This window comes from Channa argus, chromosome 12 (assembly GCF_033026475.1).
Source record: "Channa argus isolate prfri chromosome 12, Channa argus male v1.0, whole genome shotgun sequence".
Taxonomy (NCBI): Eukaryota; Metazoa; Chordata; class Actinopteri; order Anabantiformes; family Channidae; genus Channa; species Channa argus.
In genome coordinates this window covers 18,136,809-18,162,136 of record NC_090208.1, presented here as the reverse complement: position 1 = coordinate 18,162,136, position 25,328 = coordinate 18,136,809, and the positions used below count along the sequence as shown (strand labels likewise).

The 25,328-nt window shown below is 38.4% G+C and overlaps 3 protein-coding genes across 19 annotated transcripts in view; 1 reads left to right on the top strand and 2 right to left on the bottom strand.

Moving 5' to 3' along the window:
- The window catches only part of si:dkey-172j4.3 (diacylglycerol kinase delta), a 63,916-nt gene extending 55,110 nt beyond the window's left edge, over positions 1–8,806 (top strand). For 4 of the 5 annotated variants that reach the window (XM_067523477.1, XM_067523480.1, XM_067523478.1 and 1 more), the window contains 6 exons: positions 336–499; positions 1,630–1,735; positions 2,376–2,465; positions 3,050–3,163; positions 3,376–3,487; positions 4,887–8,806. In XM_067523477.1, coding sequence (XP_067379578.1) covers positions 336–499; positions 1,630–1,735; positions 2,376–2,465; positions 3,050–3,163; positions 3,376–3,487; positions 4,887–4,939 — 639 coding nt within the window. In that variant the 3' untranslated portion in view covers positions 4,940–8,806. Of the gene's footprint in view, positions 1–335; positions 500–1,586; positions 1,736–2,375; positions 2,466–3,049; positions 3,164–3,375; positions 3,488–4,886 lie in introns of those variants that run through there. The other variant, XR_010915704.1, reaches the window with a different exon arrangement.
- A 939-nt stretch (positions 8,807–9,745) lies between these two features.
- On the bottom strand, positions 9,746–17,127 carry zgc:92429 (uncharacterized protein LOC445063 homolog). The gene is made up of 11 exons (XM_067523497.1): positions 16,853–17,127; positions 16,199–16,248; positions 16,063–16,119; positions 15,199–15,353; positions 14,981–15,084; positions 13,686–13,735; positions 12,409–12,479; positions 11,894–11,996; positions 11,049–11,168; positions 10,610–10,672; positions 9,746–10,466 (listed from the first exon to the last, which is right to left on the bottom strand). Exons 1-11 carry the CDS (start codon positions 16,914–16,916, stop codon positions 10,044–10,046), a joined length of 1,260 nt encoding a protein of 419 aa, XP_067379598.1. The 5' UTR covers positions 16,917–17,127; the 3' UTR covers positions 9,746–10,043.
- A 2,489-nt stretch (positions 17,128–19,616) lies between these two features.
- The window catches only part of si:ch211-200p22.4 (phosphatidylinositol-binding clathrin assembly protein), a 75,106-nt gene continuing 69,394 nt past the window's right edge, over positions 19,617–25,328 (bottom strand). For all 13 annotated transcript variants that reach the window (XM_067523494.1, XM_067523482.1, XM_067523495.1 and 10 more), the window contains one exon: positions 19,617–25,197. In XM_067523494.1, coding sequence (XP_067379595.1) covers positions 25,183–25,197 — 15 coding nt within the window. In that variant the 3' untranslated portion in view covers positions 19,617–25,182. The remainder of the gene's footprint in view (positions 25,198–25,328) is intronic.

Genomic DNA, 25,328 nt, shown 5'->3' with positions numbered 1-25,328 from the left:
TTAAGCACTGCAGAGAGAGGAGAGTGTGCTCTCTGGTTTCATCCTCCTTGAATGTGGCTTTTATTCAGTCAAACGGTGAGGGCTGTCCCTGCTGGATGACTGACTGAGGAAGGACTACTGCAAAGTTCTTCAAAAATGTATATCTGAATGGAATGAAAAGTGTTTCCCTCAGTTGTCTTATAAACAGATTTTGTTGAGTATTCTCTTTGACTACACACTGTACTTGAAGATGCACTTTGAATGTTTTGTTTTGTTTTTTTCAGCAAATGTTTTAAGATAAATTATGTGCAAGTCACACAAGTAAAGTCTTCCCACATGTCTCTCCATATGACCAGGCATTCGAGAGCACGCTGAAGTCGTGGGAGGATAAGAGGAAGATTGACAGCTACCGTGCCTCCAGGCCCCGCCTTAACTCCCAGCAGTCCATGGAGTACCTGACTGATGAGGAGTGTGCTCAGGTACAGCAGCTGGGAATCGTGGCTGACGCACTCATCAACAAGTAAGGAACCCGTAGAAGAAACAGGATTAAGATTGAATTCTTCATCAAAGACACAGCGGAAAATTTAATTAAATGAATTTTCAAGTGGATCTAACGTTAACAGGGTATAAACTTAAACTTTAACATTAGTGCTCTGAGACAGTCCCGTATTGATGCATGTCTGTTTTCCCCTGTGTGTTTGAAAATCTGACAACTCTTAAATTCAACTTGAGGTGAATGGTATTCAGATAAAATAAATGTCTGTGCACGTTGTATTACTTTTCTACATTATTAGTTGTCTCTTCAAGACTTATTGTCATAATTGGCAAATAGGGTTTGCAGTTAAAAATTATTTCAACAAATTTAGATGGAATCAGATTAGAAAAATGCAATAGTTTTTACTAAAACATGTAGAAAATTATTTTGTCATAGACAGAAGCCAAGTATTTTTGTTTGTTTTTTTGATATCCCTGCTCTCTTTAAAAAAGAGACATTTTCTATAAAAGTCAGTTTAAATAATAAATGCTTGATGTACAGTCAGTATTACAGTGTTATATTACTGTCCCTCCAGCATTTAAGTGATGTTTGTAATTGTTGCATCCAAAAAGCCTGGTTTCATGACAGCTTTTCTACCAAATTATTATCCATGTTGGAATGTATTTATGAAGTATTACAATACATGCATAAAAGCAGGCTTTCTGTTTTCTGAAAATAAAGGATTCATTTCAAATCATTGCTATTTTGGGATTTATTTATCCCAGTGTAATTAGTTTGTTTATTTATTTATTTACATTGTTTCTCTATTCCAGTTATTGCAATAGAGAAAGTCTTTTTATTTCTATAAAACATTTTTCTCTCACTGTGGTTTACTCCAAACAGGTCTGCAAAACTAGACTCTCCTTTCTGAATTATTAATATTTTAATTGCTTTTATATTTCAGAAGATCAGAATTATAAAAAGGAACGTCTTCTTTTAAACATCTTCAAACTAGTCAGAAGGTGTGAAAATGGAAAGGAACCAGGCTTTTTTCCCCCCACCAAGCTTTAATAGCTTGTTGGAATAATCACCATCATTATGCCTTTTCAGCTCATTGAAATAATAATTACAGTTCTTTCAAGTCTACGATTTCCTCCCTCGTCCACCCCACCCAGGATTCGTGAGGCAGCAAAGACCCACAAGCTGGTGGAGCAGGAGTTGGCTCATGCTGTCAATGCCACTGCACTGGTGCTCAGTGAGGCCAAACTGTCCAGCCCTGAGGTGAGACACTGTGGCAGGGAAGAGGGGGAATGATAGACAGATGAACAGACAGATGGATGATTTGAATAAAAAAATAAAGAAGAAAACATGCAGATTTTTGTGAAATCACTATCACATGCAGTTATGTTTGCAGGCTGTTAACCTGAAATATAACAATGGAGAACCAAAGTGATAATGATTAAAAACAAAAATATATACTGTGTAGGCTTAACCCTAATCCGCAAATTGTGAAGTAATAAACAATTTAAAATTCACTAAATTAGTAAGTTATTTCAACCTGTTTCAAGACAAAGAATTCTCTTGCTGCCCTTTGTCAAAGTGCAAAATAAGAACAGACTTTGGAAAAAAAATAAATCAATGTCTAGAACTGAAGCTTTAAAATTGTGGTATTTTGACAAAGAGAAAAATGAAATACAATAAATTAATGATGAGGTGAATTTTAAACCTTTTTTGGATAATTTCCTTGTTTTATTGTTATCATATATATTTTTCTCTATATTAAATCATAAGAATATACATTTCAGGTCTTGTTTATATTTTTATTATTAAACATAGCTATCTGTATATTAAGCTTTTGGCCACATGTTGCTTGTTTTATTATTGCAGCTCTTCAAATGAATTTGCTACTCTGCCTTTTTAGTGTCTGAGTCGAAGTACGGCCGTAGAAATTGTCAACAGCAGTAAAGTTCTCCAGGCTGAGACCAGGACACTGCTTGATGGGCAAATAGTGGTACGACTTTACAATTTCATCTTCTCTTTGTTATTTCCCAAGTTTCCTGTTTGCTTTTTGTACAATTTGTGTCTCTGTCTATGTTGAGTCATTGAGGCTTTGGTTTCTCCCAATTTAGTTTTTTCTTCTGCTTGTTGTCTTTGTTCTGTTTTTGTTTTCTAAACCTTATAACTCACACTTAAATGAAGTGTGCTTTTATTGGCTAAACTTAAAACGATTTCATCTAACACAAAGCGGTTTTGTGTTATTTTTATCTGGGATTACACAGATCAATAAAGCAGCAAACAGAAGGTCATAGCTTACAATTTGCAAATGACTTGTTGTTTGAAATGATTTGCTGTATGCTCGGCTTATACAGATTAATATTTAACATTTACAAATCAGTTCATTTGCACAATATAAGCAATTTGTTAAACAAGGCAGACGTTCACAGATGTTTTCAAAAAATCTTGACTACATTTTACACATCCTTTGCCTACATGAAATACAAATTCATTGTTATAGGCTAAAGATAAAAATAATATCTAACATCTTTTAAGCATTTGTCACATTAATAAACAAAAACTGTGTCTCCCCCTCCAAAGTCGGAGTCTCCAGCCGAAGAGGAGCTTCGGTCAACTCTGAATAGCCTCAGTGCCGAACTCCACAAGCTGGACGACATCCACTGGATCTGTCCACTCATGCAGTGCTCTGATGAGGTGGGGGAAGACACGGCATGTTTGTCTGTGTGTTTGAGAGAGAATCCACTGTATTATTACAGTCTAGCCAACAACCAATAAACTGTCAGCATCACTTCTGTTGCTCAGTCCTAACTAGTCGCACCCCATCTGCCTTAACCGACAGCCCGTCTCAAAATCTACAATCATTTGTGGTGTGTTTCCATGTGTCCAATGAACTTTGTGTTTTTTAGGACTCGGTGAGGAGCAGCAGTAAGAGCAGCAGCATGAAGCTAAAGATCATGCCCAAGGGGAAGAAGGAGAAAGAGAGGCTCCACAAGCAGAAATCCAACAGTTCTCTCTCAGGTACATAAAAGACAGTGTTTTCTCTTTAAAGTCTCAATCGTGTTTGATACAAACCATATGAATGAGCCATTTTTAGATAAAGTATGGTTCATAGATAAATGGATGTTAATGGCTGGATGGAAGCTGGATCCATTTCCATTAATTTTCTCTTACCATTGTGTTGTGCAGTTCCAAGAGCCACAGGATGACGTCCATGTTAGCATGTTAACAGGTTCAGAAAGACTTTGGCACAGCACTTTGCATTAGTTTGAATAGATTACACAGCTGGGCTTTAAGGGGGTTCTAAGAGGCTACAGCTCAGTTTAGGGATGTCCCTAAATGAATTGGACAGATCCAGACATTTGTTTATTGTCTGGCAACCGTAACCTGGAGCCTAACCTATTTATTTTCTGTTTAATTGTTATGTTGATAGCTCTGCTTCATCATATGCAAGTCATATTAGTTCTTTCTGTCCATATTAGGAAACTGTTGTTCACCATAGTGATGCTTTAAGCCAATCTGTGAGATTGGGACCACAGCCAGTCCAGGCATATGGGCTATGCAAAGTCTGATCCGTTCCCCATTATATCTAATTATGCTTTCGAGCCACCATATGCACGATTTCCTTTGTTGAAGACAAGAAACTACTGTTCAGGTTAAAATGCCCCAAGCTGATTTGTAGGATGGAGATTCACAACAATCCAGGCATTTGTTAATATTTTATGAATTTGTGTTTTCTTTTTCTCTTTGCTTTAGGAATGTGAGTTGCTTGTATAATGCCATGGTGACTCAGTGACTCACAATCTGTTTAGAATAAGTTGAAGTTCAGCAGTAACTAAAGTAGGATCTGAATTAGGCCCGATCCAGACATTTATTGATGCGCTGATAACAGCAACAGAAAGTTTAATCCATTTCAGTTATTTTTCTCTTTGCTTTGGGTATTTTAGTTGCCTAAGCTTGTGTTTGACACTATAATTTAACACCATGTGGTGTCAAACCCTAAAGCATTGGAAGGAGGTAAACAACACAGTTTGCAAAATTAACTGCCTGCAGTTTCCATTAAGCGTGCGTCAGTGAGTAATACCAAGAGAAACAAAGATGTTTGAGGGTCATTTGTCTCAAAAGAGATTGGATCCAGAAAGAAATACAGTAAAAGGAAGGAAAAGGAAGTAGACAACAATCTTGGCTCAAGTGCTAAATCCATTCATTTTGCAGGGGACGGTTTTTGCCCTAGAGATAGATTTTACATTTTCTTTTCCTCTTATGCAAAAGCGGAGATAATAAACCACAAATGTGTGACATTGGCTGCATCCCTGTATCTTTTTCTGGCCTAATCATAATAATTATTTATTCATTTGTGTGTGCAGAGAGATGTTGTGTAAAATTTCCCATTTGCATTTTGTTTTTTTCTCTCCTGCAGGAACCTGGGATATCAAAGGTGGAGCCAGTGAGGCTGATTCCTCAGGCAACTGAAGTCCTGCATGAGGTGCTTTGCCATTGCCCCCATCACCTTGAAAACCAGGGGAGACGAGTGCCGCTTCTGTTCTCCTCCCCTCTGACCGCAAGGCCCAGTGGCTTGACACAGGTGCAAGGAAGAAAAAGAAACCCCCTTTTCCCTTTTATATGCCCTCTCCTCCCTGTTTTACTACTTTGTTGTCCTTTTTCGCAAACAGGGAGGATTTTTTTTTTCCTCTTTGTATTGAATTTTTTGAAGGGGCCTGGCTTTGCGTTACATCGCTTCAACACTGGCGGTCTGGTTCTGTTTACTTGCTTGAGCTAGGGGGTGGACATGAGTAGCACAGAATTAAACGGAGGACAAGGGGGGTGTGAATCCACAGCATTCACAATGACATTTTTTGACAAAAATGTGTTTACGTGGTGCTCTCTCCATGCATGTTGTGTGCAGCCATTTTATTTCGTGTCTTAACCATAAGTTGTTACAATCTTTTAATTTTTTTTCTCTCTCTAACTTCAGTGGTTTTTTGCCGAACTTATAAATAGCCTTTAGACATTAGTTTTCTTGAGATTTTTGAAAAGTATTTATTTATTTTTTTTGCTACTGCCATGAAAACTTCGTTGGCAGCAAATCAACAAAATGAACAAACTGAAACATCTCAACCTTATCTTCTACTGAACTGAAGAAAAATTTAAATGTTGCAAAAAATACACAGAGGAATGTACGTGCGTGGACTTGTATTAACATGTGAAGAATAATGATGTTAAATGATAAATCATATTTGATTTCACCAAGGTTCTGCTGTTGTGGTTCTAAAGTGGTTCTTAATAGGTTGTTGTGTGACTTGTGTGGTCCCAGGCTATGCATACAATCTGCAAAAATAATGTTCTTTTCTGTGAGTCATTTAATTTTACTTTCAGCCTTGTCTAAGGATCTGACTGAAGGATTTTAAGGTACGATATACCACCTAGTTATTATCGAGGACTAAAACTGACTTATGTGGGAGGCAAAACATCTCATGCCACTTTGCATTTTGTCACTTGTTTTTTAAGAACCATTTGGATCTACAGTACCAGATGATATGACTCAATAAGCCTGATATTTTTAGGAGTGTGTGTGGTGAAGGTGGTTACACAAGGAGGAAGCATCAGAGACAAATTAACAAAATCATTACAGATACTCAGTATATTAGTCCAACTTTGCCATACTAATGATTGTATATGTAATATAAACAAGAGTCCGTGGATGTTTGATTTTTGCCTTGTCTGTGGTTAAAAGCTATTACTATTGTTATTAATATTATTTTATTATTATTATTATTATTATTACAAATATATATTTTTTTGGTATATCGTATTTTCCCATGGTACTCTGTGAAGCTGTCCTGGCTTGGCTGCTTCCCCCAATGACAAACTCTTTATCCACTGTGCATATAATCGAAGCTGTGTGTTCCTGCATGCATACTTAGCTTTCTATCGCCTCACAGTGGAGGCTGAAGTTGCCTAATAACAGTAAGTTTTAGCCTGTTTGTTCCAACTAACTTGCTTTTTTTTATTTATTTTTTTGGTTTCTTGTTTGTTTTAACCTGCTTGTTGCTCCAGGTTGGTGTGCTTGAACAGCAAGAAAACACACCCCACACGTCATTTATTCTATGTACTGTCCAAATTTCATGATATTGTACTGATCTCCAAGCAGGTTATAACTAATGCCACAATTTCATATCTTCTATTTTTGAGCTGTAAGTAAGCGAGTTTGCAGATATTTCTTACATACATGTGCTGCTGTTTGGAAATGGCTGAAATATTATAGAGGCAACTTCTGCCTTGGTTTACCGGTGACAATTCTTTGAAAGAATACACCGAAAGCGTTGGACATTTGCTGGTTCACATGCATTTCATCTCCGTGTGCTCAGTAAATGATGTGATTACCATTGCTTAGCACAACAAATTGCAACAAAAGGGAAAAATCAAGAGTAATATGTTCCTTCCAGCAACTCTCTGAAAAAATCCTTATTCACCTGTACCTTGAGTAATCAAAATGCTATTGGCTTGTTTTGTTTGTGTGTTAGACACGTTAGGAATGAAGTTAGCAGCCCTAATATGAAGACAGGACTTCTCAGGCTGCTCTGTATATCAGTTATCTGTCCATACTTATGGGAAAGATTTTTGTTTATTTTTATATATATATATATATATATATATATATATATATATATATATATATATATATATATATATATATATATATATATATATATATATATATATATATATATATCCAACAATCTAGAAAAACAGCAAAAAAAAAAACTTCCTAAAGCAGAGAATTATTTTAAATGTTAAATGGATTTTTAATGGAAAAACGAATATGGCAGAGTCACATGCTAGCTGCAAATGTTTGGATCTGTTCAGAGTAGGGTGGTGGAGTTTATGTGAATGAGCTGCAAAGAACCACTAAAGTATTTATCATGATACACAACTTGCAATCTAAGAAAAAAACTAAAGACTCAGAAGACACTGAGCTATGTACTTTGTCTCACTTCTGATAAAGATGGACAATGTTTCTGTTTTTCGAGCTTTAACTTGAAAATCGCATCCACGAACAAGGCCTAAACCCGGAAGGGTCCTTTCTTCTGTCCTCATACGTGTCAAGAGTTGGATTTTTGATTTCTCAGTTATCTTTCTGTTCATTGCTCATGCTGATTGATTGATTGGATGGAGTTACTGTGAGGCACTGTAGGTCTGACCAGCTCTGGTAGGATCCACAGTGTGCCAGCTGCAGTATATGCTCTACACCTTAGAGGCTTTAGCGGTGTCGTGCCAAGTTTGGACTAAGTTCAGTAAGTTGAGACATGCAGGGCGTGTGTAAGGATGTGAGACTGCCATTTACGCTTAAGATGCAAAAGTTGCTGTATGTCGTACATTTCAAAGTTTACTGTATCTTGCCTTGCACTTTACAAAGAATCAAACTTTAAAGGGGTGGAAAAAAAGACATTTGTGCATATGTGTGCGTGTGTTTACAACAGAATGTTTGTTTTTTATTTGATTTGAAGAAAAAAATGTTTTATTTATGACAAATGTATACGGACAAAAGTGTTCATGAATTGTAAACTATGTATCCAAATGTAAGAGTGATAAATATTTACAGATGTATACACAAATGTTTATTACATCAGTGGTTGTACAATACCTCCCATTTAACACCAATGTTGTGATTCATTCCACTGCCGCAGCAAAGTCACTGAAAAGTCCTTCCTATCTTACACCAATTGGTATTGAAATATTACCCTAAAAATGTTAAAGTTGCTCTAACATAAAGCCAAAGTTGTTGTGTTCTCCAGCTTTACTACAAACTACAAATTCATTGTTTACACGTGTCCTGTTCAGCCTATGGTTGTTTGTGTACCATTTTTAATTAATAATTTTTTGTACTGTAAATGAACACAAATCTCTTTGGGGGAACATTTATTTATGAAAGCCTTTTTCTTTTTTTTCTTTTTTTTTGTTTTTATCAGATAAAAACAATTTCCAGATGTTAAAGTGATTTTATTTTTTTCTTTTCAAAATGTTTTTTTTTCCCCTGAAAGAGTTAAAAATGTCACTTTTTGGGTTCAAACTCGAAACACGAAAAAAGACGACTGGCCGAGAACCTAAAATTAACCCACAAATTACAATCACTTCACCATCTTTGTGCAACAGTATTCCATAGACAACATTTGTGAACACACCTCTGATCTGGACAGCCTATATTATATTGAGACTGTGCGCAATGCTGGAAGCCAGACTAGATGTTGCACGACCTTGTATGCTGCGAGGTGTTTTGTGTTATTGTGTGAAGTGTAAAACAAAGTCAGCGCAACCCTTGAGATTAAATGATTTATTGAAGTGTGGAGCTGGTGTGTTGTTTGTGCCTCGTGTTGCTTTCAGCTTATCTTCACTTAAATTGTGGAGAAGGATGTGAAGCTGAGTTCAGGTCTACAACCCTTAACAAGATGAGCAGTTTAGATGATGGCAGTTTTAAATCTGGAACAGAATGTGAAAAGTCGAATGTAATTCTCTCATACAGAGAAACAAAGTTCTTGCTGGAGTCTATCTGAATTTCGGTTTGATGCTTGTTGTCTGGGTATGTAGCTTTTTTTCCACCCCACACAGTAGCTGTGTGGAGACCTACACAGTGTATTTACTGTGTTTACATTTATATTCATACAGACCAGGTTCCCATGCAGTGTTTTATAACTACTTGTAGGCCCTTTTTTTTTTTTTTTTTTCCTACCCAGGCATTTTTCTGGGTCGCACTGAAACCGTTTGGTCTCAAACGCCTTAAACTCAAAGCCTCAGATGTAAATGGACGCTTGTGTAGCCAACATAGGTGCAGCCACTTGAACATCGTTTTCCTATTCCATAATGCAACAAATGTGTAGCCCTCCGTTACGCTGCGGAAAAAACAATACACAGTTACTTGGGAGGAGATGAGACAACAAACACATGGCTGGTGAACTAAAATCCAAACCACCAACATGAGACTCCTATTAACTCCCTGCATCAAGTAAAACTCGGCTTTCGACGATCTGACAATCACTTCACTTGAAGGCTACTTAAGCATTCAGACGACATTGTTATTTTTTTCCCTTGTAAAGTTGGAAAATAAAAACCAGAGTAGGCGTGTTTTGACACAGTACAGTACACTGAGACAAACAAAATGTGGACACAGTTTTAGCACAAATCATGTTTAGTTTCCAGCAGTGGCTTGTTAACACCAGTGGTTACTGAAATGAAGAATTTAACCCTTCTGATTAAAATGCATTCAGAAACAACAAATGTAGATTTAGACATTGAAAAAGTATTTATTTCTTGTAGTTGCACACAGTAGCGTCTGAGTACTTTCAGAATTGAGTAAAATATCACTTCATTATATTTTTTAAAAAAAGGACTTGCAACTTGTTTACAACTGATGTTAAGAGAATCAACCTCTTATTTCCCTTGAAGCCTCACGTTCAACTTGGATCTTTATGAAACTAAATTGGAATCTGCTTATTTCAGAAATAAACACTGGATTTTCCTCATTACTTCAAATCTATCACGATTAAACTTTTTCTACCTCACTTCTGCAACACTTGGTGTTTCACTCCTCGAGATCTGGCATGTCTTCATATCCTTCTAAATTCTCCTTTTTCTTTTCTTCCTCAGCCCTTGTCCTCTCCTCCATTGCCCTCCTCATCTCTTCCTGCACCTCCTCCTTCCTCTTTAAAAGCTCAGTCTCTTTCTCTTTCTTCTTCTGCTCATCTCTGTTCTTATCTTCAGTTTTTTTATTCTGCGGCGTGTCATAGGCCCACTCCTCGTCCGAATCGCTGATGTCATCGTCATCTATGTCCCAGTCGGGCTGATTCAACTCGTTGTTTTCGTCGATTGATTCCTCTACGGGCTCGGGCTCGGGTTTGTAGTTGGGGTCCTCCAGTTTGCCCCAAGCCACCTGGTCGGCCTTATACAGGGTGATCTCCACTTTGGACGGAACAATGTAGACTGAACTCTGTTTTACATCAATCACCTGCAGGGAAGAGATTATTTTAAAAGTTTTATATTCTGCCTTCACAAAGTCTGCAGTAAAGCTTGTCTTAAGTTTAAAAAAAAAAAAAAAAAAAAAAGTCTTTAAATGAGCATCAGTATTTTGAGACATGTGAAGATACTCACGCCCCAGAGGTGGAACTCTCTTCTGAAAACCTTGTTATTCTCAAACTGGATCTCACAGTAGACCTAACCAGTGATGAGAAGGAGGAAGAGAAAAGGCTGAATATGTTTAATGCATAAATGTGTGCATTACTGTTTGCTTGGTAAAGTGTTGTTTTAAGTCTGTTAATTGCAAACTTGGTGCATCATTAGGAACTTAGGAGTATTTATTCATTATCATTATTTATGGAATAGAAAGAACAAATGTTTTGTTTTACAACCTGACAACACGAAACTCTTTATCGTTGGCTTCTAACTGATGTATGAACCCATTCTTGACTAATGACACTGGTATATTAGAGCTACAGTTTCAGACTGAACAGTTTTATGTACCTATACTGTATCAAAGTACTGGAAACAGAGATTACAGAGACCCGTGTGTGATGTTGTGTAGTTAACTCACCACCGTCCGATTGGCCTCAATGGTGGAAAACTTTGGGTTTGCGTTCTTGGCATAAATTGTTACAACAACATTCTTTCCAGTCTGGTGCCAGTCGTGTCGACACGCTACCTTCTTCTTGTCCTGTAAACATACACACGTGTGCATAAACACAGTAAATAACAAAGACATTGACTGGACACTTGAGATGACTTGAGATTTGCCTTGACCTTAAATGCTCTTAAATGACCTTAAATGCTTGGCATTTTTTTTTAAATAGAAAAGATCCAGTTTTATTCGCGCTTGTATTTTGGACACACTGTTGTTGGAGCTGGGGATCATAATCACATTTTGCATTTTGACTTCTCTTGATAGTTAATGCTTTTGGAAAAAAAATACAGCATCAGTAACAATTGGAATATTTAATTTACATGAAGAATGAACATAGTAATATTTAATGACAGTGCTAAACACATAAAGAATATGCATGGTGTGGGTAGAATTTACCCACATAAACCCTCATTAAATAGCAAGATAACTCCGATCCTTTATTTTAAGCATCATTTGGACTTTCTAATGTGTAAAATGGGACTTTGTTTACTGAGATTTGACATGGAATATTTTGTATTAATCAGGTAGAGTAAAACAAACAATCAGTCGTCTTTTCAAAGCAGTTTAAACTGAAATTTACAGGCGTCAAAAAGGGGGAAAGAACAAACAAACAGCACACTTTGAAAAAATTGGTAATTTTAAATGACTTTCTGCTTTTGTCACATCAAAAGATACTTTGTGAAATTTCTCCCTACATTTGACATTATACCTCCTATGTACAGTGTGTTGTGCGTGTGTTGCACATGATGTTTCTGTACCTGTTTTGGGATCCAGCAGTGTTTCCCTGTGGTGCAGCCCTTCTGGTCGAGGAAAGCATTGAAGTCTATCGTCCTAATGCAGCAGCAGCTCCAGTACTTATACCTAAACAATCAAAACACATACAGATTGAAAATTGCGATTTGGCAAATACTATGGAAAATTAAGTCAAGCCTTGTGTTTATGGAGGACGAGATTGTGAAGGAGAGTGACCCTCATTTACCTCAATTCATAAAAAAACAGCAGTTGCAATTTAATTACTCTGCTAAGAATGTGGCAGATTTTTTATTACAGATCTTTAATGGCAGATCTTTTATATTTTAGCTTTTATGTTTGTTGCATTTGCGGCCTTCAGTTTTGTTTTCCCTTCAAAGGAGGCATCTAATTTTAATTAGTTAGTTATAATAATAAATATTTTAATTATGATTGTGTTATGGTGGATTTTGCATTATGTTTTTGTAATATCTGGCATAAAGAACTGGAAACATTCACCAATAACTGTACTTTTGCCTCTTACCCCTCATGGAAGACGGGTGCTCCGGGGTGGTGGGTGCAGACCTCCATGTTGGTCTCTGGGCCTTGATAGACCTAGACACACACACACAAAAAAAAAAACGTGCTAATGATCACTGAGTAAAGATCAGATGCTCAGTACTGTGCCACTGATTATGTTTTCTCCTCACACTTCCGATAATGAATCAAATGTGGGTTTGTTTGGATGCACTGAAAATTTCAAACAATGTTATAATTGTAGTAATAGTACATCAGCTTCTTATTGAATGCGTTTCAATGTTCTGCTAAAGTTTGAACAAGTCAGGTTATATTACATTGAAAAAAATGTGTTTACATCTCGTGTTCCTGGTGGATGTGGCTAAGCTGGAAAAAGGTAATGCTGTATATTCTTTGCACCAATCACAGTTAAGCAACATTTAAAATCAAAATGTAGTTACAGTTGTGGATTTGTTTGCTCATGTTTCTGTCAACCATTTGTCAAAACTGACACACAAAGCAGATCAACTGAGTTTTGAGGTGTTTTACAGTTTTAAGTTTACAGTTTTTTAATTCACACATTTTTAAGCATGTCTGTTTCTGATATGAGAGAAATGTAACCAGTAGCCGGCAGAGAACACAATGGGAATTCATGAGTTTTCACTGAAATTTGTTGTGCATACATCCAAAACACAGATAACACTCATATGTTAAAATATATTTGATATATGTAGGTTAGTAATAATATTAACACATTCATATGTACGCAGCATTTTATTGTGGAGCTAATTTTATCTGCTTTATGTACTGTTGGGTAGTTTTTACACAATAATTATCATTATATCACTATAATGATATTGAACAAAATGATCATACATTCTGTGTTTAATGTAACTATTCAAAGTTTTCACATTGATAAAATAGAATAAAAATGTCTGTAAAGTAAAAAGTAGCATATAATATTGGTTAAATATAGGCATTAAAACCAATAAAAAATGTGAATATTTATGGACCACCACTCACATTCTAACAATACTGGGAGAGACGGAGTTACAGAGAATGTTGATTAAATCACACAAAAAAGGTTTTTTATGGGCAGTGACTGGTTTTGTCCACCAGATGGTGAAGATACTGCACTTTACAAGTCACCAGCGAAGGACTGAACTGAAGCAAAGAGGTGAATTTCATGTCCTTCACTGACGATGGATTGTCGCCTATTTTAGGCCACAGCAGAATTCACTTAGCCACAGTTGCATGACTAATGATTTGTTGCACTGTTTACACGCACTAACAGCAGACACTCACTGTTTTGCATCCTGAATTCTTGCATCGAGTCCCCTGTACGACAGCGTTCTCTGTTGGAGAGAAAGCGACAAAGAACAGTGAGATGAGGAGATCATGTTTTCAAGGATGGAATCTTGACTTTGTAAGAAAACTTCAGCTCCTTTCATGTGTAAATGAACTTGTTTCAAGTACGGTATTTTCTGAAATCACTGATTTTCAAAGCAACACACACTACAATAAATTATTCGTTTTTATATTACTGAAAGATTTCATTTTGTGACTATTAATGTGTTTCGCTTTATTTTGTGTGAAAAATAATACACTTTTGTGTAACTAAACTGGAATGTGACTATACCATCAACTGTTACCACCTTTAAAGTTATATTTTATAAAAGTAAGTTAAAAAAAAAAACTTTAAAAGGTAATAATCTTTAAGAGTTTATAATCTGCCTTGTTGTGTCGTACACTACAAAAAATGCGAAACGCTGAGAGATAGTCGGTTTTTTCACAAAACCCTTTCAGACATGAACTCCAGAGAATATCAGGAGGATCAGGTCCTGACATTGTATGGAGTTTCTCTTTCAGACATGTAGCCAACACCGGGAGATAGTCCGTGCGAGGGGCGTTCCCACCTGGGAAGAAGTGCTCCGAGTGATTAGGCAAGGGGTGGAGCTTGGCCACGTGACGCAAAAACAAAGCTGCGGAAGTGACAGTGTTTTCTTTGTAATCCGATGTTAAACCACATATTCTCGTGCTGTTCCTCGTATTTGTTTGACCAGTTCCAGGTCTGCCCTTACCTACAGAAGCTCACGCATTCGTTGTCCTTCCAGTTCGACATTGTTGTTGTGTTTGTATGAATGAATTTGTATTTGCCCGGTTTCGCGGCAGTCGCAGGAAAATAACGTCATCAACACGCCCACTCACTCATGGTGAATTCTCCGGAGTATTACCTCCTCTATTCACAAATGAGCTCTGGTGAAGATAATCCGGATTTTAAGGTCAGTGCCAACAGACTTGGGTGTTTGCATTCACAGATACGCCCAGAGGAAGTCTGGAAAATGTCTGAATATCAGTGCGTGTCTGAAAGGGGCTTTAGTAAGACAGAGTATTTGCTACTGCACTAGAAGATTTTATAGGGAAAATATATTTTTAGAAATCTGTTATAGTCAGACGTGACTTATTACAGTTTAGTATAGAAAAGAGGGATGTGTTCAAGAAAAGCATCAAAGCAGGGACAAAGTCAAAATAGTTTTGTTTGGAACAAAAAAAAAACGTCATGCACAAGGACAAACACACACACACAAACACACACACACCTTTCTGCTCTATCTCAGCTCTCTTGCTGATTTCCAGCTTCTCCAGTGCCTGAGACAGTGATGCAGACACTTTCTGTGGTAGCTTAATCTTGGACTCATCTGAGCTGCAAACACACAAACACAGTTATATACAGGCGCACATCAGCATAGGTGCTTTTATGTAAATTAGAAATCAAAGGAAACATGTTCTAAACGTCAACTGAGCTAGAATCACTAACCTGGGTCTCTCTCTCTGCAGCTTCTCAGCAGATTTAGGTCCCCGGTAGATGAGCTCTTGGCCGTTGGAGTGTTTAATCTCAGCCTTATCCGTTGACACCTCTGGCCGCAGAGGCTCCTCAGGCTTCTTGTTGCTGTGGTGCCCACGGGTGCAGCCCTGTTGAAAACAAGAGGTCACTTCAGTCTGAATAAAAGAGGCACATCTACACAGGAAATGAAGCCTCACATGTCATTTCTATTCTCTGTGGAACATTTTTCTCATTTACCAAATCGGTTTTCGACTAAGTGCTATTCAGAATGTGACTGAATGTGCTAAAGAACAAAACCTGATAAACAAGAAACATACAGCTGTCCAAATACTTGGTCTGCATAGGACTCACATGTCCTCTTCCTGTTCCCATGTCTACTTTCAACAGCACTTTAAATGTCATGTGTGTTTAATGTGTAAATGCTGCTATGTTCACGTAAAGACATCATACATGTATTTTAAAAAGGTGAAAATCTATGTCAAAGTGTTTCTTTACTGAGGCATTTGGGTCCACAGAGAAGATGAATTCTAACTGTTCAAGCATGAAATGTTGGTCTTTATTTGATGGATTATAGCTAAGGTTGTTTTTTTTTTTAGGTTGTTCTCCCCACTTTCCTAATAAGCCTTAATGATAAAAATAACTAAACATAAAGTAGCTTATTACACTGTGTATTACAAACCAAGCTCAGCCCTCTCATCTGTTTTTCAGTGCATTTCAAACACCAGCAGTTTCAGTTCCACTTGATTAAAATTTCATCAAAGTTCTGCATTGTCCTTCCATCCTACTTTGTAATGAAGCATGAAGATGCAGAGGAGTGTTTAACTGTTTAGCTGTTACCTTGATAGAGAGAAACTCGGAGAAGTCTGTTGTTCTTTTCCTACAGCATGACCAACCCTGAAGGAGGACACACGAAAATGATTTTCATCCACCAAAATAACATTTGTGATGCTGTTTATTTGTTGGCCTGCTTTACCTTCAGAGCATCATGGAAGATGGGGACTCCTGGATGGAAGAGGCAGGAATCTTTAGAGGAAAAAGAAAGACACTGTGAGACTTCATACAGATGCATACACACAGTCAGCAGTGTGTTCAGCTGTTGAGGGGGGGAGGGGGGGGTGTTGCTGTAGTTAAGAGGTAGTTGTGTGTGTGTCCCTTAAAAGGAAGTCGGTTGCTAGGAAGAGCCCAGACATGTGGCTCAGACATGCTAGGCTGTGACACACACACACAGAACAGATTTGAATATTTTTAGACTTTCTTACTAAATCCAAAATATAAACGTGGTATCCTGTTATATCCAGTTACTCCTCTCAATTACAGTTTAATTTTACATTTTTCTAAAGACTTTGCCTATTTTTTTTACATATAATTTCGAATTAATACCAACAATCACAAATAAATCTGGTTAGATGATCAAAATAAGTCTAGACAACATCTGACCAAACTATTTTTAATCATAAAATAAAAATAAAAAAAACAAGTGGACAAGAGATGATAAAAAATCAGAGCAAATCTGAAACATACGAGAAAACTACACGAGATACTTCCTAATCCACATTTTACCCAGAATGAGACTGAAACTTTGTACATCTAAATGGACCGGTACAGACAACACTAAGCAGTGTCTCACCATCCTTGTTGTGGTCGGGGTCGTACTTCTCCCCGCAGCCTCTGTTATAGCACAGTAGAGACATGTCTGGTTCCTCCTCCTTCTTCACTCTGTGTTCTGTTTGTTAGTCCCTGTTAAACAGTCGTCCTCCAGTCCGGCCGGTCCTCCTGGTCTTAATGCTTTGGTCGGATCTCCAGAAGTTTCTCCGTCCAGGCGGAAAGGAGAGATCTAGAAGGGGTCACTTCCTTTTGACGAGACAAGAGAAAGAGAAAGAAGTGGTGGTTGGGGGGGGGGGGGGGGGGTCTCTTTTTCTATCCCTCTGGTTTGGTTCCTGGGTGAATGAAAGATAAAAATAGCACCTGTACTCTCCTCCCCCCTCTCCATTTACAGCTGTCAAAACTTATCTGAAGTTGGGGGAGGACATTCCTCCATGCTGAGAGTCACCTGTCACAGACAGACATGCTGTGGCTGGATTTCTGTCACTTTCTGCTGCTGGATCCTCTGCAGACTGGACAAAAAGCACAATGCTGTTTTTTTTAACCACTGGAATACATATTAAATGCAGCATTTGTAGTGCCACTTATGTATTAAACACTGAATATTTGGGGGGAAAATATAAATAAGACCCAATACCAACTTTCACAGCTGAACATTACCAACAATATGTGATCACTGAATCATCAGCATTACTGTGCTGCATGGACATCCTTCCCCATTTACATCATTTAAAACCCGATAAACATTAAAATATTATAAAATATCTGCTCAGGTCCAAATAAAAGAAGGTTACTTATTATATACAAAAAGACGAGCGTCTGCACATTTGGTTGTACAGTCCTCTATGTGACCATTTTTGTGTAGAAATGCCCATTAATGTTTTTCCTAAAATAATAGTTCAATATTTTGGGATTTGCTTTAATGCAGAGACATTGATGAATGGATGGTAACTGCTCCCATGTCTACAAATTACAATATGAAGCAAGTGAAGTTTTTTTCTTTAAAATATTGTAGCCAGCCTCTCAAAGTGTAGCCGCTGACCTCACAGGTGACAGTGATGAGAACTTGTCAGCACAATTTTATAAACAGATACAGAAATTGCTGTCAAACATTGAATATTCCTAAGCTTAACGCAAACAAAATGTAGATACTGCCAATTACTGCAATTAATATGGTTAAGACTTCTGTATATATTTAAAGTAAACAAGAGTCGTTTCTATGGCTGTATACCCACGTTTTTTTAGTAAAAGACAAAAGGCATTTTTTTTTTATATGCTGTGATTTACTACTTTTGTACTATACTCTCTTTCATCCCGAGCACATAGAAAGACAAACGGGCGGTGACTGCAAGTAGAAAAACAATAAATTATTCACCAAAGACAAAACCCTGCTGTTGGTCAGGACTCGGTAGATTCTGAGCGATACATTTCTTACCAAGGACCACTTAGTCAGAAACAAAACCCCCTGAAAAACGACCAAATACATCACCCACGGCATCTGTGAGAGCCTCTCGATGTGATTGTAGAACAAATGTATACAAACAGTTTCATTTATTCAGAGCTCAGTGAGGCAGGAGGTGGGAACCTGCTTTTAAATCCCTCATCGTGGGAGAGCTCGAGTCGTACCTGCAGAGAAAAATCACACCAGGCTGGGAGAAGTGTTTCAGGTCAACATGTCACAACAAGTAGGGATATACTGTACAGCAGAGGTGTAGACAAAAACAAACAGGAAAACATTCAGCTCACAGCGGAGATGAGTAATGGTATGTTATAGTTTGGGATAGTTTTCCCATGGTAACAGGAATGTTTTAAACACGGTACTTTGGAAAGTAAACTCATGCTGGGGCTTCACAATAATGGGTCAAATTAACCCAGCACTGCATGTTGTGGGAAAGTCTCCCGACCAGAGCTCACATTTCATTGTTGTACTGTATAACTCATGTTGCATGAACCTTTAAGGCATTTTGCTGAACCTAGTTTTGGAACTATTGTTCCATTTTGTATTTACTTCCCAGTATATTTCCCATCACGTACCAAGATTATTCCGAGTAGGTCTTTTATTTTGCTTGTCTGTAAAAATAAGTATAGTAAACACGTTTAGAGATGCAAAATAGCTACTGTACAGTACATGTACTGTAGCTTCGACCACTTTTCTTTCAGTGATGTTTTATTTTGTTTATTTTGTGATGAATTAGATGTAGCTTGGGGCAGCACCGCAGTGGAGCGGGTAGCGTTGCCGCCTCACTGCTAGAAGGTCGTGGGTTTGTTTTCCCGGCTGACCAGGGCCTCTCTGTGTGGAGTTTACTCTGGTTTCCTCCCACAGTCACAATGCTCCTCCAGCACTCCGTGATCCTACACAGGATAAGCGGTTACAGATGATGGATTGGTAGATGATTTCAAGTCCTTAAGTTAAGTAAAAGAATAGTTGTTGTAGGCAGATTCTTGACATTATGTGAATTGTATCAATTTAAAGATGAACCTTTTTTGAACCTATAAACCTGACAATGACAGTGACATTGCTGGGTAAAAAACATGATTGATGGGTAGAAACATCTTTTGGGATCCATCTACAAAATAGGCTGATTTAAAAAAAACACATTCCCAAGCCCCCGGGCACAGCAATTAAAAATCCAAAGATTCACTGTTTTACATTTCAAGGCCTTGAAATGTAATAATTTAAGAAAGTACATTTAAAGAGTATGTAGACTTTTGGGGCCATTTGAGTAGCACATTAGGATTTTAATTCCTTTAACAACTATCGAGAAAGCTAAAAAAAAACAAACAAACAATTGTTTAGGAATGGAAAATGACTTTATTTCGTCCAAAAAAGAGAGAAAACAAATCCCTAGAATAAACAAATATACTGCTGCAAAACAAAAGCCTGTGATTTTTGTCAAATGTAACATTTGCTTGCCTTCCATGCTTGATACAATTCATATATTTCTGCTTTAAATAAATAGAAAAATGTACAAAGACATGGGGGAGAAGACAGAAGAGAAAGAGAGACCAATTAAAAGATGTACTCTGCTCAAAAAGACATTTGGCATCATTGAAAATTGACGGCTGATCCTGATGTATAGGGAGGTCTGCAGCCCTCAACATCTGCATTGTCTGTCTGTTTAGCGCACCCCCATGGAGAAGTAATCATACCTCTATACTGCTGTATGAACGCTAATATCTTTCATGTTGAAAAAAATAAAGAGTAAATTAAAAAAAATAAAGCTGATTATAAGATTATGTATTTAAGCTCTGTGTGTGTGTGTGTTTGTGTGTGTGTGTGTTTGTTTGTATACGTTTCTTTATATACAGAATAGTGAGGCAGCAATCCGAGGGTTCTTACCAAAAAACAGAGATGTAGAAAAAACAGAACGTGCACAAGAGATCTTTGATTCAACACACCGACTCACTGAGAAAATGAGGAAACCGATCTGTCTAACAGCCTCTCTCTGGGTTTCTTTCATTTGGTGGACTCTCCAATCTTATATGCTGCCATGAGTGTAACACGCACAACGGCCCACAGATGGCGCCACAACAGTGCAGAATTCCAAGGATTCATCTGCCATTGAGGACGTGTGACATCTTTGCGTGAAGTAACAACAACAAAAAAAAGTTAGGCTACAGCAGCTCTTTAATCAACAGCACAAACATCCTTCAGATTCAGTCCAAACACTTGCTGTCATGGGTGGCAAATGGCTGCTTAAGAAAGTCTGATCCATCTCGCCTTTCACCTTGTCGAGGTGCCTGACAGACGATGCGTTTTAAAACGGTAGACAACAAGAGAAGAGAATCATCATTATCACCATCACTGTCATGCTTTTTGGAAAAAGGACAACAAAACATTGACAACGCTACAACCATGCACTCACTGACCCCAGAAAGCGAAAGGGACGGCTCGCCAGAGAAGAGTCTGCTCTCCGAGCATTTGATACACTTGGACTCAGCAGAGAACAAACATTTTAATGACATCAATGTTTATCTGTGTATCCGTCTACACCTGAATTCATGCTACAACAAAGCAGAGAGGTGGTAGCAGCTTTTGAAGGTGAGAAAAAAAACTCTTAAGGTAGCCACCAGGCAACCTGGTCTCAGCCCAAATGGACCAGGCCAGCGGCCAACACCAGAGAACAGAGGTTTTACTGGGACATTCCCAGCTGAAGTGTGAGAATTTGAAGAGAGGAGTAGCCGAAAAAGAGCCTGCATGCTCGGCCAAACCCCTCCCTCGATAACAAAGTTACCTACATGATAAAGCTCTACTATTTACTGGCAGTTACATGAACACCAAAGAGACGAGCTAGTAATGTTTGAGGTTTGAAAACCACAATAATCTCCTTGTCTATGCTCTCTTCAACCTGCCTGATTTGTGAAAATTCACCATTGTGGAAGAAAAAAAAAAAAAAAACTCCACTGCAACACATAGCACTGGACTCCATGCAGATAAATTCAAAGGTTTATAACAATCTGAAGAGGGGATTACAAAGTTAAGAAAAACTGGCCAACAGAGGCAAAAGATGAAAATTTAGCTTGCAAGAAAAAAAATATTCAGACCAGATGAAAAACTGATTTTACTGTCCTTCATACCAAAGGCAATTTGGATTCTAAGATGATTACAGACATCAGGAATGATGAGGCCTGTAGGCAGACTTGATATGATTCATTTATTTCTAGTCCAGTGTGATGATGATCTGATTCTGATCAGTGCCACAAAAGAAAATTCCCTTGTGCCAATTTATTATACCAGATTAAGGACAGTAAGACAGCTGTCCTAGAAAAATAAAAGAACCACGAGTAAAAACTAATTTTACTGCCCAGAAGGAATCAATTTTAATAGTTTAAGTGTCCAAATTGGAAACTATGGTGTTTTAGACCCTGGGTAGGAGGATTTTGCAGGAGGAAAAGTTTCATGAAGTCAACACAAAGAAGGTTAGACAGAGTTTATGGTGGCAACAATTCAGTTTTTGGACATGGACACAAAAACCAATTGTTTCTATTCTGAAGCTGGAATTATGCTTCTCCGGAATGCCTGTAGTAAACAGGTGTCAAAAACACATCTTCTACATGCACAACTGGGGTTTCTGGGGAGCAAAGCCACATTTTAAAGAGACTGTAGCAAAATCTGCAAATGGAAATTTGGAACTACATTGGGAAATGGACAGAAAACTGACAAGCAGGTGAAAATGTCCCTTGAAAGGGAATTCAGCATCCTATGATCTGCTAGAAGATCACATGTGGCAATACTATGCTGAAATGGCTCAAATGTGAACCCAATGACTAAATATCCTGAAGGGACATTGGATCAACCAATCAGCTTGCATGACACAGGTCTGCACTACACACTGGTGTCATTTGGGAGGGGTTGACTCCTCTGCGGTCTACAGATAACAGGAACACGCCTGCCTTTAAATGTTTGCCAAGATGTCTACAGTATGTGCATATTCGCAGAACCATAATTCCTGCCAGAGTTTAGGACTGAAATTTTGTCCAGCTGTCCCAGTGATTGGTGGCTTCCTCGCCACATTTTCCTGTAATAAAAGTACTCCTGAACAACGGCTAGTGGCCAGCTGACACACAAACCTTCCAGATGCTGCTGAAATCTACTAGCATTAAGCTAAAGCTCATTTCCAGACCTGGTTAGAATACATACTGACACGTTCTAGAAAAGCAATGTATGTCTTCGGAACCTGACAAAGTCTCCTATTTGTCACACACCTGGATATCCAAGAATCTGATTTGCTGTCTTGGTTTAACAGCCCAATCAGAAACTGCTTGTAGGCTAATGACATCATAAACGCGAGGCAAAGACAGGCGACGTTGAGACATGAGCAAAGTCGAGGACCTTACCTACCAGACACTTGCTTACAGTGACAGGAAAGAGTGCACTCAAAGCTAGAGAAAAGCGAACCACAAAGTCTGAGCTGGAGAACCTCTGAAAGGTTCCTTCTACAGCTAAAAGACAGAAACACCAAGACAGATAATAGAACTAGAGATACTAGACACTGGCAGAGCTGAGGACAAGTTGGGAAACCTACTGCAATTGGTTTTCTACAGGTTTCAAAGAGGATTCTATGAACAGAGGCTAAGCTAACACAAGACTGCAACGAGAAGTGTCTAAGAGCAATATTTATCAAACAGCAACAGTGATGGGTGAGCGCAGACAAACTAGACAGAAACTAGTAATTACCACTAATATTTTTTTAATACCTACACATACCAAACAGTGACAAAGCAGGCTAAAAAAGCACTCTAGAGATAGACCAACTAGACAGCGTTCAGACCGAAGCGAGATTCTAGAGATTTCACAGCAGGTTGGACGATGAGTGCGATACGACTGGAATACCACTGATGGTTGAGATATAGATGCAGGACTGGGACAAGGGCTTTGGACTAACAAAAATGTTTCAAGTTCATTGTTGGGATGGCAGGAAAATTCTTACCCACCAAAGTGGCTGGTAGATTAGACCCCCCCCCAGCCCAAACTATCTCTACAAACTTTAAATCTCTTTCCTAACTTTTACACACCAAGAAAAACTATCAACAGCTTTAATACGGCAAGATAGTCATTTCAGTGCAAAATTACTGCATGTGCATTCTGCAACAACATTTAATTTTACAAAAACTCACCAGCTCAAATTTGGCTTGAAATTTGACACAATGTGACCCTCAGAAACAGCACTCAATGGAAAAACGTACCCATAAATGTGCTAGCACACACGTGAACACACTCTAAATAGCATTATGCACAAACATACCAAAAGTCATGGTGATGGTTTGACTGAAAAATGGCCACGACCTCTTATACAAGTCAAACTTTATCCTCCAAATTTCCGGGAACCACAGAGCAAGGGTGATGCCAAATGCTGAGTGTTATTTACTGCTCACTTTGAGTTAGTGCAATTTAAAGTGAAGTCAACTTGATTCAGTAACATTTACCTCACACACTCAGTGCTGCATAATGTGGACCTGCCAATAGGTTGAACCTAACAAAAAGCTCTAAGTTTAGAGACATTTGATGTCTAAATCTGGTTCGTGTCACGATGAAGATAAGAAAACAGATACACACAGGTCATCCAGGAGCTGACAGGCAGCTAACAGGTTAGTTATGCTAATGAGCACTCTAGGCTCAGTGGCATTGCATAACAAAAATACAGATTTCATCCACCCATACATTCTTTACCCTCTATTTGGGCCACTGGGAGACAGAAATGTCAAAGTTTCCACAGTTGTAAAATCACGGTGAAATCAAGAGGTAAGGTAGCAAAATTCTTCAATAAAATAGTCAAGACAAGCTGATTTTGTCACAGGGTGACACTTTTATGTCAGGTTCTGCAGCTGTGAACTTGTTGCTGTCAAAAGCAAGCTGCCTTTACGGTGCTGACACCTGTGTACCTAGCATGTTGTTACCGCTAATCCCTGTTTCTGTGTGTATCTGTGGGGATAAACAATGCAGTATGAGTAACAAAGACTTCAGCTTAAAACTCATAACATCTAACTACTATTAAGAAATGGTTCAAGAAATTGCTGTAAAAGCCCCATTAACATTCAGGAGAGGTTGGAACACTGAAAAATACAAAGATATCCTATAAGAGCGGAAAATCGTGAGAAAGACACACTTGAGAAGATTTGCCTCCAAATGTCTCTCTGATTGGACAGTTGTGGACACAAACAGTAAACAAGGGAGGGGATGGTGGTCTGTTGGGATAGGTATTGTCTGAAACAACTCCTGTACTGCACACGCACACACACACGCACACTAAAACACATGTCCTCTCACAAGTGCTTCCAGGATGCCGTTGCAGGTGGACAGCAAGTCAGAGAGGACAATATAGCACCAGTATGAAATAAAGCTAATTCTGCAGCAGAGACTCTCAAAGCAGTCAGATATGAAAAGTAGAGGTAGGGTTTCCTCAATCCCCTCTCCTCATCTCTCCTCACCTCTCTTCTTTTTCATCTTACTTCACTCCTTTCTCTCTCATCAATATTCTCTCTCCTGAAACATCACTCATTCAATATAACAAAAAGAAGCTCCACACACATGCACACTGACACACACACACAGGCAAACGCGCAAACACACGCACACACACACGAACGCAAAGAGTGGTTTCAGACAAAGACCAGTGGGGGGGGGGGGGGGGGGGGGACATCTTTCCCACCACATTCCTCCATCCCGTCAGCTCTTCCTCTTGCCAGCTCGTTTTTTGGTTATCGTTTGGTTATCTTGTTGTCTGTCTGTCTGTCTGTCTCCTTGTCGTTTTGTCTTGATCAAGTCAATCCTCCGGCCATCTGATCATTCCTCTTGTGTGTTTTCTTCTGCTGTTTGTTTGTCACTTTTGGCACTCTGCTTCCCCCTTGACTGGTTTACATAAACTGCATCTGAGTAGACAGAGAAAAAAACAAAGAAACTGTTTGTTGACCTTTCTAACAATGCACTGAAAACTACTTTCCTCTGTGATGTGATAATGGAAAAAGCTAAAACATAGAGTACCAGTAGCACCAGTGACAGC